This window comes from Phalacrocorax aristotelis, chromosome 2, assembly GCF_949628215.1.
Source record: "Phalacrocorax aristotelis chromosome 2, bGulAri2.1, whole genome shotgun sequence".
Classification (NCBI taxonomy): Eukaryota; Metazoa; Chordata; class Aves; order Suliformes; family Phalacrocoracidae; genus Phalacrocorax; species Phalacrocorax aristotelis.
In genome coordinates, this window is record NC_134277.1 from 19,480,693 (window position 1) to 19,496,903 (window position 16,211).

The 16,211-nt window shown below is 40.1% G+C and overlaps 1 protein-coding gene across 1 annotated transcript in view; it reads left to right on the forward strand.

Annotated features, from left to right (window-relative positions):
- The first annotated feature begins 142 nt into the window (after positions 1-142).
- The window catches only part of PRTFDC1 (phosphoribosyl transferase domain containing 1), a 48,264-nt gene continuing 32,195 nt past the window's right edge, over positions 143-16,211 (forward strand). The window contains exons 1-3 of the mRNA XM_075082659.1: positions 143-322; positions 4,286-4,392; positions 8,283-8,466. Of these exons, the coding sequence (XP_074938760.1) occupies positions 263-322; positions 4,286-4,392; positions 8,283-8,466 (351 nt within the window). The 5' untranslated portion in view covers positions 143-262. The remainder of the gene's footprint in view (positions 323-4,285; positions 4,393-8,282; positions 8,467-16,211) is intronic.

Below are 16,211 nucleotides of genomic sequence, written 5' to 3' on the forward strand. Positions count from 1 at the left end.
GCCGATGAGTTTGGTGAGCGCCGGCCGCCGGCGGGCACCCCGCGGGCTCTGTTCCCCAGGCAGGCGGGGGGCCCGGCCCCACACCCCGGGGTGCAGCCCCCGCCCTGGGGCCAGCCCCTCGGGCACCCCGCAGCTCGCCGGGCGGGCGCCAGGCCCCTCGCCGCCCCCTCGGCCGCAGCCCCCGCCGCGGCTGCAGCCCCCCGCTCCCCCGGCCCGGCGCGGCCCCGCCCCGCCGCAGCCCCTCGGGCGGGCGCGGAGGAAGATGGCCGGGCGAGGCGGGAGCGTCGCGGAGGCGGGGAACGGCGGAGGCCGCGGCGTTGTGGTAAATGAAAGCGTCGCCCGGCCCACCCCGGCCGCTCGCCCCCCGCTCGCCCCTCCGTCCCCAGCTCCCGCTTCCGCGCCGCTCCCTGCCGCAGAGCCCGCGCTGCCCGCCCCCCGCCTGGCTCGGGTCCCCGCGGCCGTCCCTCCCCCGGCGCTTTGTGCTTGTCCTCCCGCGCCCGCCGGGCTGCGGCCGCGCTCCGCTCCTCGGCTCGCCCCTCTGTCCGGCCCCCGCCTCACGTCCGTCGCCGCCGCGGAGTGTCCCCGCTTGCCCCGGGCTCCCCCGGCCGGCGCTCGGCCCGCGCGTCCCCGCACCCTGAGCTCCGGTTCCCGCCCTCGCCTCGCCCCACGGCACGGCCCGCCGTCCCCAGCCCTGCCGGGGCTGCCGGAGCGGGACGGCGCCTGGCCCGGCCCGCCGGCCGCGGCGGGAAGGTGCGGGCCGGCCTCCCCGGGCTGGAGGCGGGCCGGCCGGCCGGCTCCCGAGCTTCGCCGGGCTCTCGGCTTCCACCCCGAAAACGCGGTCCTGAATTACGCCGAGCGGGACCGCGGCCGTGGCTATGCGTCCCCCCAGGCTACTGGTGTAACTGGGATGGGGATCCCCGGGATCCCGACGTCCCTGGCTCCCACCGAAGTGCTTCGAGGCCTCGGAGGGTCTGGGAGCGCGGTAAAAGCCCGCCGTTGCGCCTTAAAAAAAGGGTAAAAGGATAAAAAGCGTAAAAAAATGGGTAAAAGCGCGGCTGCCCCTTATTCTGTGGTGGCAAAAAGCCCGACGTTTGGCAGTGAGTTTTGACTGCCTGTGAGGCTGAATAAAGTATGCAAAAATGAACGAACATGTTTCTTATTCTGAGGGAGAAACCAGATTCTCCTGTGAAGCAAATACCACCGCTGCCACCCCTTAGGTATGTTCCGGCTTTATTGCGGCGTTGGGATTTTTTCCGAGCTGCAGAACCGCCGCCCAGATCGCGGCCCGGAGCCGCGCCAGCGTCCCCTCCGTCCCCTGCCGGGGAAACGGGCCGCTCTGTGTCCCAGCTCTGCCCGAAACCACCGTGCATCCACCGCCTCTCTAACAAATCACTCTTTTAAAGTGGATGACTGTGTTTAGCACTAAAACAACGTGAGAATATTGCAAAGGAGCAGATGAATGCTCACAGCTATGTCCTGCTGTACTGGCTCCATTTCTTTTGCTTGGTACACGAAAATGTGTGCATGCGCTCCCCAACCCCACCCCAAAAACCAACCAAAAGTAAGGCCAGTGCAGTGTGATTTAAGTTTACAAAAGCTGGACTTTGCTTGATGCTCGCTCCCTTTATACCAAAGCAGAATCCAGATCGTTGTTGCTTTAAAGGGAATGCTGTGCTTGAACCTCACGTGTACCCACTTTGCCAGACAACCAAATTAGCAGTGTTTTTCCAAAGGTGTTGCGGTAGAATCTCCGGCTTCTGTCTTACACCTCAGTGGAACACTTGCATGTATTGCCATGTACTTGTATTCCTTTTTGTATACATTCACATCAACTTTTAAAACTGAAGAATTTGTGCTGGGCTGCTCGGACATGCCAAACCTGAACTTTAAAAATAGCTCTTTCACTTGAAGACTTTTTTTATGCACTTGTGTACCTATATATTTAATATATATATTTATTTATCCAGTTGAATACTGTTTTTATATTGAAACAATCACAAACATTTCCTTCATATTTTCAAGGGCTAAAACCAGAAGTAAATAGAAGTTGCGTTTAATCTGGGGCAGATTTTTTTTTATGTTCAACTATTAAACTGAGGACAATTTAACTTTTTTTTTTCTAATTCACAAGGAGAATACTCATAAAAATTTACAGTTACTTGAAAATTGTCCTATAACATAACGCTATGAGTAGCTTTAGGGTAAATGAGAATTTCTAAGTTGGGAATATGAAATAGGCTTATTATATTAGAAAAAATAACTAATTAGAAAATACATGTGAATTTAATCTTATTTGTCAAATGCCAGTGAACACTTGTGAGAACTTCCATATTATTGCAAAGTGGTACGTTTTATGTTCTTTATTCAAGAGAACCAGAAGATTAGATAGGAGAATCAAAACTTCATCCTGATCCTGTTTCATAAAGAACTGTAACCTAAGTAAAAGCTATTTGTTTGTATGCATTCTGAAGCAGTTTCCATACATCTAGTTTGTTCTTCTGCATCACGCTAAAAACCTGCAGTTTGATAAGGAAGCAATACTGACAAGGGTTCTTAGCGGGTGTTTATAGTACTTATGCAATTTAAAGCACTCTCTGGAATTGTTTCATTTTATGTTAAAAGGCCTTTGAACAAAACCATGCCAGAGAGTTCATTGCTACAAAATGTTTAAAAAGTGTCAGCCACCCCAATGCACTGAGAACGAAGGTGGGAAAATAGGCACCCCAGGCCTTCTGCAGCAGTGCTTCGGGAGCAAGATATTTATAATCTCCTGTTTCTATGGAAATGGCGAACATAACTAACTTCTTTCTTCTGTGTAGTTTCAAGGCTTGTGTAAGTCAGGGGAAAAGCTTTCATTGCTCCATATGGGCAAATGTTCAGTAGTAGTTACCAACAAATAACTTTCTTTGATACAGAAACTGCTGGGCTGAGTTAAGAAAACAGGACAGTCGAGGTGTCTGTAGCTGCCAATAAATATGCAAAAAAACCCCAACCAAACAAAAATCCATGAGTCAAAGAACACCCTTTCAGTACGGCATGAGGCAAGGCTATGCCTAAGTTCACGAAGACTATTTGAGGAGGAACAGCTCCACATCAGATATGTTGTGTTAGCCTAAATATTTCTGAGACATGGTTTACTGCTCTACTACATGAAATCATAAGCAGAGGTTAGTTACAGTGGTGGGCCTTTAAAGGCTATATTTAGCAGAAATGCCATTAAGACTTGCGCTTCACAAAGGCAAGTTTGTCACCATTTATTCGTCTACTCAAGGTTAATTTGGCCAAGCTGTAGAAAGAAGACAGACAATATGTGACTTGAGGAATATGATTGTAAAGAAAACCTATTAGGTATTACTTTTTATCCTGAAACAATATTGAAGCAGTGTTTTAGTGATTCCAGTGTACCTTGTGAACCTGCAGGTCTTGGCTTTCGTAAGGAGTTGTGAAAATTGTTGGTTTGGAGTTTGTTTAGTTCTTGTGCTGATGACTTTGCACCTTCATAGCTTTCTGAAGCCTTTACATGTTGGCTGATTTTCGCCCTACTTAATCCCTACTGCCATTGTATGCTGTGGGGTCTCCTAACTGTTGTATTCTGATACTTATGAAGCTAACATATATTAAATCTGTAAAGTATTTTGTCTGTGAATGTATGGATTTACAGACTAGCTGATAGTGAGGTGAGATGCAAGCACTTAGTAATAACTTATATTTGATGACTTATCTAAATTAAGAATCTTACCTTTGGCAAGAAGTAGAGTCTTCCACTGATTTGTATAGATACTGTCCATGAACCACTTAATATATTCTCCCTCTGTGCTGTTTCACCTGTAGAATATTTACTTACTTATGTGCAACTTTAAAATACCTCTAAACCAGAAATTTACAAATTTTATGTATGATTTTATGACTTGTAATCCCACTGTCTGAATCTGCCATTGGAGAATCCCTTCTTACTGGTAATCTTTCATTTGCATTTCAAGTTTGAAAGTAGTATGAAACTTAGACTTGCCACTAGTTTAGTATTAAATATTTCCTCTTTCTATCTAGTTGTCATTTCAGGTCAAATTTCCCACATTCTGTGGGGAGAAAACTGTAGCATTTGATTTCTGAGATATACCAAGAAGCAAAATAATTAATAGGAAAAGTGAAATAGTAAACTATAACTGGAAGAGTCTATGTCATACGATTAGGTCAGCCAATAGAGCGTACTAGAACACTGATTATATATCAGTTACACATTGTCAAACACCATGAAGTATTCTTAACAGCACTATTTGATATTCAGATTTCAGACAATTGGCCCGGATACAGTCTGGATTTGTTCACTTATCCTCAGCACTACTATGGAGACCTGGAATATGTGCTCATACCTCATGGCATTATTGTTGACAGGTATGTGTAGTTTTAATGTTATTAAATACGTTCTTTGGTCATTAGTATTGTTCTTTTATATAAAGCCTGTCATCCACAGACAGTGTTTGTATAACATTTGTCCTAAAATATTGTATTAGCAATTATAAATATACTTCTATTTATTTAATCTGGAAAGTAAAAATATGCCTGAAGTTTAGGAAATGCTAGAGTTGTAGTTGCCTTTGCAACTCCCTGCCTAATTTCTTTCACCTAATTTCTGATTTGGGCATTGAGTGAGATAGGGGTCCCACAAGAAGGAGAGTGTGATCATGTAGTGAAATTGGCATTGAAACTTAAATTACATGAGAGCTGAACTTAAGGTGAAAGAGCACTTACAAAGCTTTGTATATAGTTTTACTTGAATGTCCCACTTGCTTTCTAACCACCCTGTGTTTTTAATACAAAAAGGCTACGTTCAATGATGTACAACTTTGGCAACTCCCTGGTACAAATCATTGATGCTGATTAACCTAATGGTTTCTGACTGCACCACTGACTTCTACCATTCAGGACAACTGAAAAGCATGTTGGGGACCGCTTGGGTACAGATGCTTGGTTTGGAGGGTGGCAGTGGGAAAGCTTGATCATCCCCCATTCCTTACTCTGTATTAGTTCCCATGTGCTCTCAGTGTAGGCACTTGATGGTGCTTTGTTATTTGTGGTAGTCTAGCTCAGTGTTCATGCTCAGTTATTATTTTGACGTGCCATTAAAAATCTTACAAAAAAGTTACAAAATGGAAATGGTAATTTTCAACAGTGTATTTATTAGGAATTTCTGAGTGGAATTTCACAGCACATTTTCAGCCTGCTGCTTTCTACCTACCACATTTAAACAGCTGGTTGCAAGTACTGAAATTGTTGGAACTCCTTTAAAGAAGCTTGTAAACATCCATCATAAGGAAGAATTATGACTCCTGTATTTGTTTTTAAACACAAGCTTTCTTTCATTGCCTTTTCAGTTGCCATTGTATTGAGTTTTTCATCTCTCTTGGTTAGGGTCAACTGACTTTTATTCCTCTTTTTTAAATAAATACATTACAACTTCACCTCTCATAGAGTTCAATACAAACTTGTTTCAAGTAAGCATTGAACTCCAGTGTTGTTTTTGTACTCCAGCAGAATGAACTCCACTGTTTTTTTTTACTCCATCAGAAAAGACTCATTTTGTTCTAATGGAAGAGGACACAGAACTAAATATGATGTGATTATACAAAATTTTAATGTAGGAAGAAGGCTCAGCACTTGAGAAAGTTCTCTTGTCAGTTGGCAGCAATTAAATATAGGCTAAAAAACTGGTACGTCGTTATTTAGAAATTGAAATTACTACATTTTTATCTACGCTGGAGTTCATGCTCTTTTAAAATACAAAGTGGTCTTTGGAATTTTGGCAAATTTCAACTCCTCAAACAATCTGAGGAAGAATATTAAAAAATTAAAATCACCAGAGAAATGTTTCTTCTTAATGAGACGTTTTCACCGTTATGCTGAGACTTGATAAAAGGTTATAAAAGACTACTTTACTAATCTTCAGTAAAGTAAGTGGAAGTCTTTTACTAATCTTCATTCTTAGATCAGTAAAAGGAATTATATATTTGAGGTAGAACAAAATGATCTAATGATATCTTCTATTTTTCAAATCTAAAAAATACTAATTCATGCTATATGGAATTTACTTGAGCATTACAAATAGAAAGATGTGAAAATGAAGTGACAGCTTTTGCTCGTAACTAGTATATTATCCTCAGTTTAGAGCTTATTCTTCTCTGGAACATGCATAAAATGTAGATTTCACTAAGGTTCAATGTATTTATGTAGTGGCAAATGGATTCCCCTATTAAAATGGGTAGATTAAAAAAAAAAAAATGTAATCGTGGAAGACATGGAATAAATTATAGGATTATTTAATAAATTGCATCCTGTCAAGTAGTCCGCTCTCATTGAAACTACTGATCTAATTCAGAGAGCTATCAAAGAACTTTCCAGCAAAGGTGTTTACAGAAAATAATGCACTGAGCTGTTATTTCCTTAAAACATCAAACAACATTGTTCAGTTTTCTGTTGATACCTGCTTTACTTCTAGAAGTGACCTAGTACCCTGTTTTATGTCTAGAAATGCCACCTTGTTCTTTAGAAAGCAAAGCTACTTAAGATAAGCATTCAAAGAATCACAGAATGGCGGGGGTTGGAAGAAACCTCTGGAGATCATTTTGTCCAACCCCCCTGCTAGAGCAAGCATACCCAGAGCAGGGGGCACAGGAACGCGTCCAGGTGGGTTTTGAATGTCTCTAGGGAAGGAGACTCCACAACCTCCCTGGGCAGCCTGTGCCACTGCTCTGGCACCCTCACAGGAAAGAAGTTTTTCCTCATATTCAGGTGGGACTTCCTGTGTTCCAACTTGTGCCAATTGACCCTTGTGCTGTCGTTGGGCACTATTGAAAAAAGCCTAGTCCCATAGTCCTGGCACCCACCCTTTAGATATTTGTAAGTATTGATGAGATGCCCCCTGAGTCTTCTCTTTTCCAGGCTAAACAAGCCCAAGTCTCTCTCTCAGCCTTTCCTCTTAACAGAGATGCTCCACTCCCCTGATCATCTTCGTCACTCGCCGCTGGACTTGCTCAAGCAGTAGTTCTCTGTCTGTCTTGAACTTGGGGGCCCAAAACGGGACACAGAACTCCAGATGTGGCCTCACCAGGGCAGAGTAGAGGGGGAGGATAACCTCCCTCAGCCTGCTGGCCACACTCCTTTTAATGCATCCCAGGACACCATTGGCCTTCTTGGCCACAAGGGCACAGTGCTGGCTCAGGGTCAGCTTGCTGTCCACCAGCACTCCCAGGTCCTTCTCAGCAGAGCCGCTTTCCAGCAGGTCAACGCCCAGCCTGTACTGGTGCCTGGGGTTGTTCCTCCCCAGGTGCAGGACCTTGCACTTGCTTTTGTTGAATTTCACGAGGTTCCCCTCGGCCCAGCTCTCCAGCCTGCCCAGGTCTCGTTGGATGGCAGCACAGCCTTCTGGTGTATCAGCCACTCCTCCCAGCTTGGTATCATCAGTGAACTTGCTGAGGTTACACTCATGTTTATTATTTTTATCTGGAAAATTTATGTACTATTGTATGGCAGAAATGTGTATCTTTTGGTTTCAGTCGTCTGCCACATTGTGTTTGCAAAGCAGAATTCTCAAAGAGAAGACATATATGGGAACCCTGCAATTCCTGGTTAACTGCAGCATAACCTTGATCATTCTCATGTGTGCGACCTTGAAAAAGTCACTTAAGCTCTTTGCACTCTTCTTTTTTGGTGTGTGAAATAGTGATAATGTACACCTTTTATAACACTTTGATGCTATTTTTCTTTGTAGTATTTGTGTATATTTTTCTTAAAATTGTATGGGTAGTGTCTTCCAAAGCCTATCAGTGCAAAATATTTCTAATAATTCTCTTCCCTATCTTTCACTTAATTTATTGTTCTTGTATAGTAACTAACATAACAAGTTAGGGGATTGTCCAGGAATATCTTATATTGATGTTCCCTGTGAGGTAAAACTGAAGGCTAAGTTGCATTCTTTACTCCAAAGTCTCTGAAATGCTTTTGAATTCAGCATATGCTGAGATGTGTTACTTCCTTCTCTATACCTGGGAAATTTATGCATTTAAGGTTAATGAGTTTGATTCACATGCTTTGCATCTTGCATCTGTCACTCCATAGCTGCCGTCTGTGAACTTGATCCAAACCCAGGCAAGTCAAGACACTTAAACAGACTGTCAGTCAAGCTATCTGCTCACCGTAGTGTTTCTTTGTAGCCACATGGAAAGCATACCATGAACTTAGAGCATCTGCATCTAATGTTATTTTATCCTTATTTTTTTTTGCCCCAGGACAGAACGATTGGCCAAAGATATTATGCAAGACATTGGAGACAATGATATTGTGGTTCTCTGTGTCCTCAAAGGTGGCTACAAGTTCTGTGCTGACCTTGTGGAGCACATTAAAAATCTCAGCAGAAATTCAGAAAGGTTCATCTCCATGAAAGTCGATTTTGTTAGACTGAAAAGTTACCACGTAAGTCAGCAACTTATTTATGTAGATACTGGTTGTGTGTTCATAATAAATAGTGGACTTTTGTAAATGTGAAATTTATTTTTTCCCCCCAAAATTATTAGGAAAACAGTGTGAAAAATATTTTTGTTTGAAAAACGTGAGGTTTTCTTTCAAAGTATTTGCTCATGTCTCTCTATATTTTACGGATAGTATGAATGAGGATATGAAGCATCCTCAGACTGTACTTTATTTAGTCTGTCTTCACTTTTGCACAGAAAATTATTCAAGTTTTCATCACGTAAAATGTCAGCATGTTGTTTGTTCTCAAAATCCTTAACAGTTCTGTGAAGTTTATTTCATATTACTTAATTTTCCACCCCCACCTCCTCATAGGTTGGCATAACTGCCAGATGTTAAATCTATGTCTTATTCTAGATGTTTAATGCTAAGCAAATGAAATGCTTTCATCTTTATAACATGCAGTTTACATAGTAGCAAAATACACCACTAGATGATGATAGTGTTTTACAAGAAAATGAAATAAACCATTGAACCAAATCCAGTGTTGAAGTAAGGGTCAAGACTTCCTGTTATCTTCAGAGGAAATTATGCAATAATGATTCACTTGTTTCAGTGAGGCAATGATAGTGAGATGACCGGCCTTTTTTTAGAATGTGTGATTACAATTTCTGTTTGCATAAGCTATAAATTTATATTCCACCTTGTAGTTCACACTCCATAGTGAGGGAGCATTTCTAGAAATAAGTTGTCCTAGAAATGTCTGAGTAAGTAGACTAAATAAATGGAGTAATAATACAGTTGCTCTCTGTTAACAAATGCAACTTGCTGAGTCCAATAGTTCTTGCAATAACACTACGTCCTTTCCATGACAGAGGTTGGTTGGGTGGCATTTTGCACTAACACCGGTGACCATAAACTTTTACTAACTTTCACAAATCCAGTCTGAATTTTTTCCACCATGGAAGAAAAGTGGATGAGAGCCTTTGTAGCCATTTGGTTAGGATTTGGTCCAGGGACTTCTCCTTCAAGAATTGGTCAGGTCTATGAAGGACTTGTGCAATACTGATATTGTGCAATTTCTAGCTATTTAGCATTATTACAGAACTAATTAATAAAATAAAATGTAATGTTTGTCTCACATAAAGGCACATGGGAATTATACTCAGTTTTTTCTTGGTGTAGTAATAACACTTCAATAATAGCGCTTGGCGAACAGTGAAATTACTTAAATTGTTTTTTATTTTGCACATGGCATACAGGTAGTTCACATGCTTTTCCTATTGGGTTATCTCCTATCCAGGGTGAAGATACCCTGGTTCTAAAACTTTTTTCCTTGGTTACAAGTCAACTGTTATTATCCATACTAACCCATAACCAATGAGTGGCAGGAGATGGTACCACAAAAGTGTGGAAATCTTCACAATGCTGTTTAGGAAATAAAATAAAAGCATGTTATATCAAGCTGAAACTGCAGTACAAATTTTGTTATGCAAGGATGCAATTATCAAGAGTAAGTCCTAGATGATCCTAGCATTTAGTGGCTGTGCATATTTTGGATCTTAGCCTCTTGCTTTAGCAGGAAGGTAGAGCCTTCCCTAGAACTAGTGCTTGCATCTATTTTTTAGAAAACAAATCCTTGTTTTCTTATAAGTGCTTCCAAACAGGTGTCATATATTTGGAGCCTGAAGCTGTGCTTGATTTAGTGCTTGGAACAGTGCTTGGTATCTGCCTGGTCTTGAGAAGCTGAATGACACTGCAGTATAAATTTGAAATTAGATTAATATTGGTAGATTCATTCCGTGCAATATGAATAATGTAATGCTGACTAAAGTACCAGTACCACTACAAGGCATCCCTCACATTTTGAGTTATCGTTGTGTCCTGACCAATTGCAGGTTTTACAGAACGAACCCCTGTCAGCATAGCATAGTCAAAACCCTTGAGGAACTAGCTGTTACTCGTTTGAGTGACTCTTTATCCCAGCCTTCTGTGAGACTCCCGAATCCCCCACGTCAGTTTATTCTGAAATAACATTCCTCTCACAGTGTTTTACATTTTAATCAGAGGCAACTGATTACAGTTTTAGAGGTAAGACTTCTTTGCTTCCCTTTGCCTTTTCTTTTCCACTTTCTGTTAAGACTTACTACAGCTCTCAACCCGTTTTTCTCTCTTTTTATCTCTTTTTCATTTTATAGACACTGTTCTCACATTATTTATCCTTCTTCCTTTTACTAACTGTTCTCTGTTTCTCTCCTAAAGGGAGTCCTGCTGCTCTCAATATACTTCCTTCAGATATGTCTCTCTTCCCCCCTCCAGCTGTTTAAATCCAACAACTAATTTCAGCTCAAACTCATGGGATTTTTGAATTGTCTCATTCCAACTTCAGTACTGAAAGGTTAGTTGATTTTTTAGAGGTTGTAATTTAAAGTGGGATTTCTTGGTTTAGTCATGTAGCAAAAATGGGCTGTAATTGTGACCTGAAGTCAGATCTTGGCATCACTGAAATGATTGATGGATTAATTGATTTTTCAAAAAAAACCATAGTACATTTAGATTCTCTGGATATTAATGAGATGAGGGGTTGTTTGTACTTCCAGAATCAGGATGGGTTTATCTGGTTTCCAAAGTATTGATGTAAGCCTGGACATTTTAATGAGAAAACCTCCTGTGTTTTTCAAATAGCGTCTTAGTTTTGTTATCTCAAATTGGCAGGTCACATGGCTGAATTTAGTGCATCTAGAGGTAAAGCAAGAAAATACCATTTGTTTATTATTTTCAGAGGAAACAAAGCAGTATGCAACTTAGGAAACCGTAGCTTAAAAATAATGTGGTTATTCTGTTTATACTTTAACGACATCAGTACTAGTTCTTAGACCTCATAGAATTCCTGCAACTGAAACTGGAGGTGCAGCCTTGTCTGAAAACATGTTTCTACTCCCTCTAGAAATTGAACTATGTATTCCATTTCTTTAGTTTTGAGTTAGTGGTTTGGTTTTTTTTCAATACAATGCTAAAATGATACAGTGGAGAAAATTAAGTTTATACATGTGGCCAGAAACTTATAGGCTTAGGTGTAGATTAATAATAAAAAATGAGGTGTGCTTAATTGTAAACAAAGCTTATATCTGTAAATCCATAAATATACCATTTACAGAGAAACACTTGATAACATCGTTATAACTCAAATTTCGAAGGCTTCTTAATCAGTAAGAATGATATTTCAAATATTTATGAAAAGGAAAAGAATGGTGGTTAGAAGATATGCGGATAGTTTTCCTCCATAGAAATATGATGAACTCTTGGAGGATGCTGTTTCCGGTAGACTTACAAGTTATATGATATACTTGTTCAAATTTTAATTTTGTGTATTTAAATGAGCTCAAAATAAAGAGATTGTTTATGTGGGGATTTATTAGGGACTGTAGGGTGACTTTACAAGCTTCTAGCACAGCAGGCAAATAAAAGAAAGCACCAAGGTGAGAGTTAGAAAATACAATTTCAGAAATAAACAGATATGGAAGTATCATGTAAACTTAAAGGTAAGGGTCAGAAAGTAGATGGAGGGGAAAATAAAATCAAACGATCGAAATTTGAATGAGAAGAAGCAGCTCTGAGTTTTAAGAGGCAGAGAGGAGAAAACATACACTTTTTTGAATGAACTCAAGAGTAGTGAGACAGTAAGTATAGTAGGTAGACAAGGAAGTGCTAGAATAGTCCTCACATGAAATGGAAAGCTGCATGCCAAGTTTTAGGGGAAAATTATGTTTTCTGAAACACTGACATAAGAACTGATAGAATTAGGCAGCTTCTTAGATATTAAGTCCTAAGACATTGGATTTTAATGTAAGATAAATTAGGAACAGTGGAATTGACTGCGGAGACTTTTGAGATTAAAACTAGATTAATATATTAATATATTACATTTTCACCATACTGAATTTTTCCTGAGTGATTGCTCCTCCATAGGAAATCAGCTCTGAAGTAGAAAAGAGGTGAGGGTTTCAGATTGATAGAAGAATTCGAAATTATTTTCAGAAACATGTTAGGTTGAAGTCAAGGATGAAAAGTAATGGAGGAAGAAGTTGGCCTTGGGAATGTCATCCAAGGAGAATATGACACCAGCAGGAGAGGTAAGAAACAGGAATCCAGAAATCCTTTTATATGTTTGTGATACTGATAACTTCAGCAGATTAAAGAATTAATTAGGAAGAATCCAGAGGGAAGTGCAACAGAGGAAGCAGGAAGGTGTTTTACTAGGGTGTTTACAAATTAATGGATAGGACTAGACAAGAAAGATGAATGAAAAGAGAGAGAACAAAGGAATAGAAGGACATGGATGTCACAAAGAGGAGGGCTGAATGGCCTATGTCTTAGTGAAAAAAAACATAGCATGAGAACCATACTGGAAGAGTATACATACTCATACATGAACAATAATTAGAGCTTCTCTTTGTTCAGTGTGGAAGCAACAATTTATGACACCGATAAAGGTAGAGTTTGAATTAGAGCTTGGGACAGAAGAGGATGTCATCAAGTATAATCCCCTAGTAATAGATGCAACAATATCACCTAATCCTGTTCCATGGGTATGCCAAATGCGATCTTTAAACCAAAGCTTAATTTTGAAATGGAATTGGAAAAACTAAGTGGAGAAGTAGAGGAAGTATGCAGAGCCTGTAGACTTTCTTGAGGAGTTCTTAGCAACCTGTCAATAGAAAAGAAAGTAAATGCGTGTGAATTAAGACTTCTTCAGTGGACAGATGATGGAAGCTAAAAATTGAAAGAATCATGCTAAGAGTCATTGAAACTGGTGGTGGGGGCTGGTAGAAGATAGGTAAAACACCACATAGTTTTATTAGGCAGACCAGTGCGCTTTCTACATGCATTGCTACCTGTTGTTGTGAAAAGTTTACTATTCCCATACCATTATCCTTGGCTGTCTATCTAATTCTCTGAATTATTATATTTTACAAAGTAAGTATGATAGTAAACCTCATGTTTTGGGGAAGGGCAAGTGAATGTCAGTGGCATAGCTTTTTTTCAGTAAAAACCATGGTAAGCTAAACTAGGAGTGAGATGGATACTTTTCCTTAAGAAGTTTGTGCACTTTTTTGTAGAATCATAGAATAGTTTGGGTTGGAAGGGACCTTTAAAGGTCATCTAGTCCAACCCCCCTGCAATGATCAGGATGCTCAGAGAATAGTAGATGAATTGTTGATAATCAGATTATACATCATAGTTGTTAATTCCATTTTAAGCACAGATTATTACAGAATATTGTTCTGTTTTCCATATAGTATCTGAATTGTGGATTCTAGAAGTGCATTTTTCATCTTCTGGTGTCAAGATGACATTGGTGAAAATCATCCTGAAAAATATGAATAAACTTCAAAGGAATGATGCTTCCTAGACACTTGGAGAAAAACTCTAGAGGATTATGTGGATTTGGTCAATTCATGTAATTCTTTAAAATGAATACATTATTTATGGTTTCCAGAACGTAACCAATAAAAAAAAAGTGACCTCTGAATTGTATTCTGTGCACAATGGTTGCACTGAAGTATGTTCACAAACAAATCCATTGATATGATCTGTTTCCTCTTCAGCCTCCAGCTGTTTGAAATATATTTACAACTGTTGGTTATTAATCTTGGCATAAACAGGACCATTAGTGCTGCAAAATTCTGAAAACAAGCAACAAAACAAGCATTATTTGATGGAAATCTGAATGGATTTGCTATATGAAGCCATGTCAGTAAATGGTTTTGCTAAATCTCTCTACTGTAGGAGTAAGGAAACAGAGGGATTTTGTAATGAGTAGGTTGAAAGCTGATTGGGAAATGTAGTAAATAATTTATTTTTCTGCCGTGTACCTTTACTTCTCATACACCTTTACTAAATACTTACATTGTAAAAAACACAGCAGCATGAGGTATCAGACTATAATCAGAGCAGAGAATGGTGTAAAATGTACATTCCTGCTTTGCATAATAACTTATTTGTTATAATTTTACTGTATGGAACTTGGTTTTTTAAGATCAGTATGACCTTTCCATCTGAAAACAATGTGTTGTAATGCTGACCCTCAAAAGCAAGTAATTTCAAAATGTTTGTATTCATTTAACAACACAAAAGAAACAGCTAAGTGTATTGCTTGCATTTAACATGCATCCTGAGATGAAAGAGAGTCCACGGTAGCTTTTGTGCTTGCAGGTTTTCTCTTGGGCAGGTTGTTATTCCCTTCATTTTGCTTCATGCACACAGTTTAGCTGATGACCATGCCATCTTGATGCTGAGTAGCCATGGAAGAATTACAAATTGGAGCCTACCTGGTAGAATGAATTCCTATCAACTTTAAGGCCAAATTCTGCAATAGTTTCACAGAATTGAACTCCAAATTATCTGTGAATTATCAATTTGACCTGCAAATGAATAGCTTCAGTGTAGGCAAAATGTGGTTCATTTATTCAATTTGGAGAGAGGTTGTGCATGTACTAGACATTCAAAAACTAAAATACACTCTTGTCACCTTTTTCACATGCATGGCTTGCAGTCAGCACTGTTGACAGTGAACACCTGTACAGAGAATTTTGCAGCATTGCTGCCTACAGTACTTGCTACAGCCGCTGTTATTACAGCACTACAGTGCAGTACACTGCAAAGTACGTAATTAGCTGACTTTTAGAAGCTAATGGGCAGCAAAAATATGACATCAATGTAGTCCACAGGAGCTGCTAGTGTCAAGGATATAGACCTTAAAGTTGTTGCTGTTCTGAGAAATGTGTTTTAGTGATTGTAGACAGTGCTGCCAAATAGATGTCTTATGGACAAGCTAAACATGAGAGATTTGGGACTAGAAATCTACCTCTAGAATTGCCACAGGGATTTTGTCTTTTTCCATGTCTATGAATGGATAAAATGACATTTGCATCCTAAAGTAGTGGTATCTTTTTGACTGAGAGCTCTGTGAAATGCTCAAACCTGCTCAAACTAGTGAGTAAAAGGTCCTTTACAGTTCCAAGCCAAAGATACTCCCAAGTCTTAAGCAGGCACTGATGTTATCTATGTATCTCTGATGCTTCAGTTATTTCCTGAAACTTAATAAGACCTGAGGTGGTTAATAAGGTGAGGAACAGTGGAAACAGGTCATATTTTGTGTGGATAGAATGTTTGGAGATGCTACAGTTCAGAGTCCTCATATTCAAATGTTCATTTGCCAAGTGTTAAAACTTTAAAAATAGAATATTTTTCATGAAAGAAACAAAAAACACTTCTACATGCAGCAGTGTCTTACTGCAAAATGTCAGCCTCAGAGACACTAAAGCTTTTCAGATAAATACCTGAAAATGTGTTAGTAGCAGAAGTTGTCCCAAAATCTTATTCTTGCAACTAGCTGATGAATTTTTTTAAGAAATTTAGAAAAATGTAATGAGAACAGCAGCCTCATTGGTTAAATTGTGGCTGGTGTTATTAGAGTAACAGCAGGATTCAGGTGACTTTGAGAATAAACTCTCCTGCCAGATTCATCTGTACGTCAGGTGCAGATAGTTAGTGGTTTGCTGTGAAAACTAAGACACTGGAAAAGGGTCTCCTGATTGCGTCTGCACTGGCTGGAATGATGACAGTCTCTGGTTCATTCCTCAGTGACTGCAGTGCCCTTCTGCCCGCCACGCTTGCCAGCTCAGCTGCTTCTGAGCACTTCCTACCTGTCTCAGCCCAGATGAGACAGACGAGTTACCAGGGAC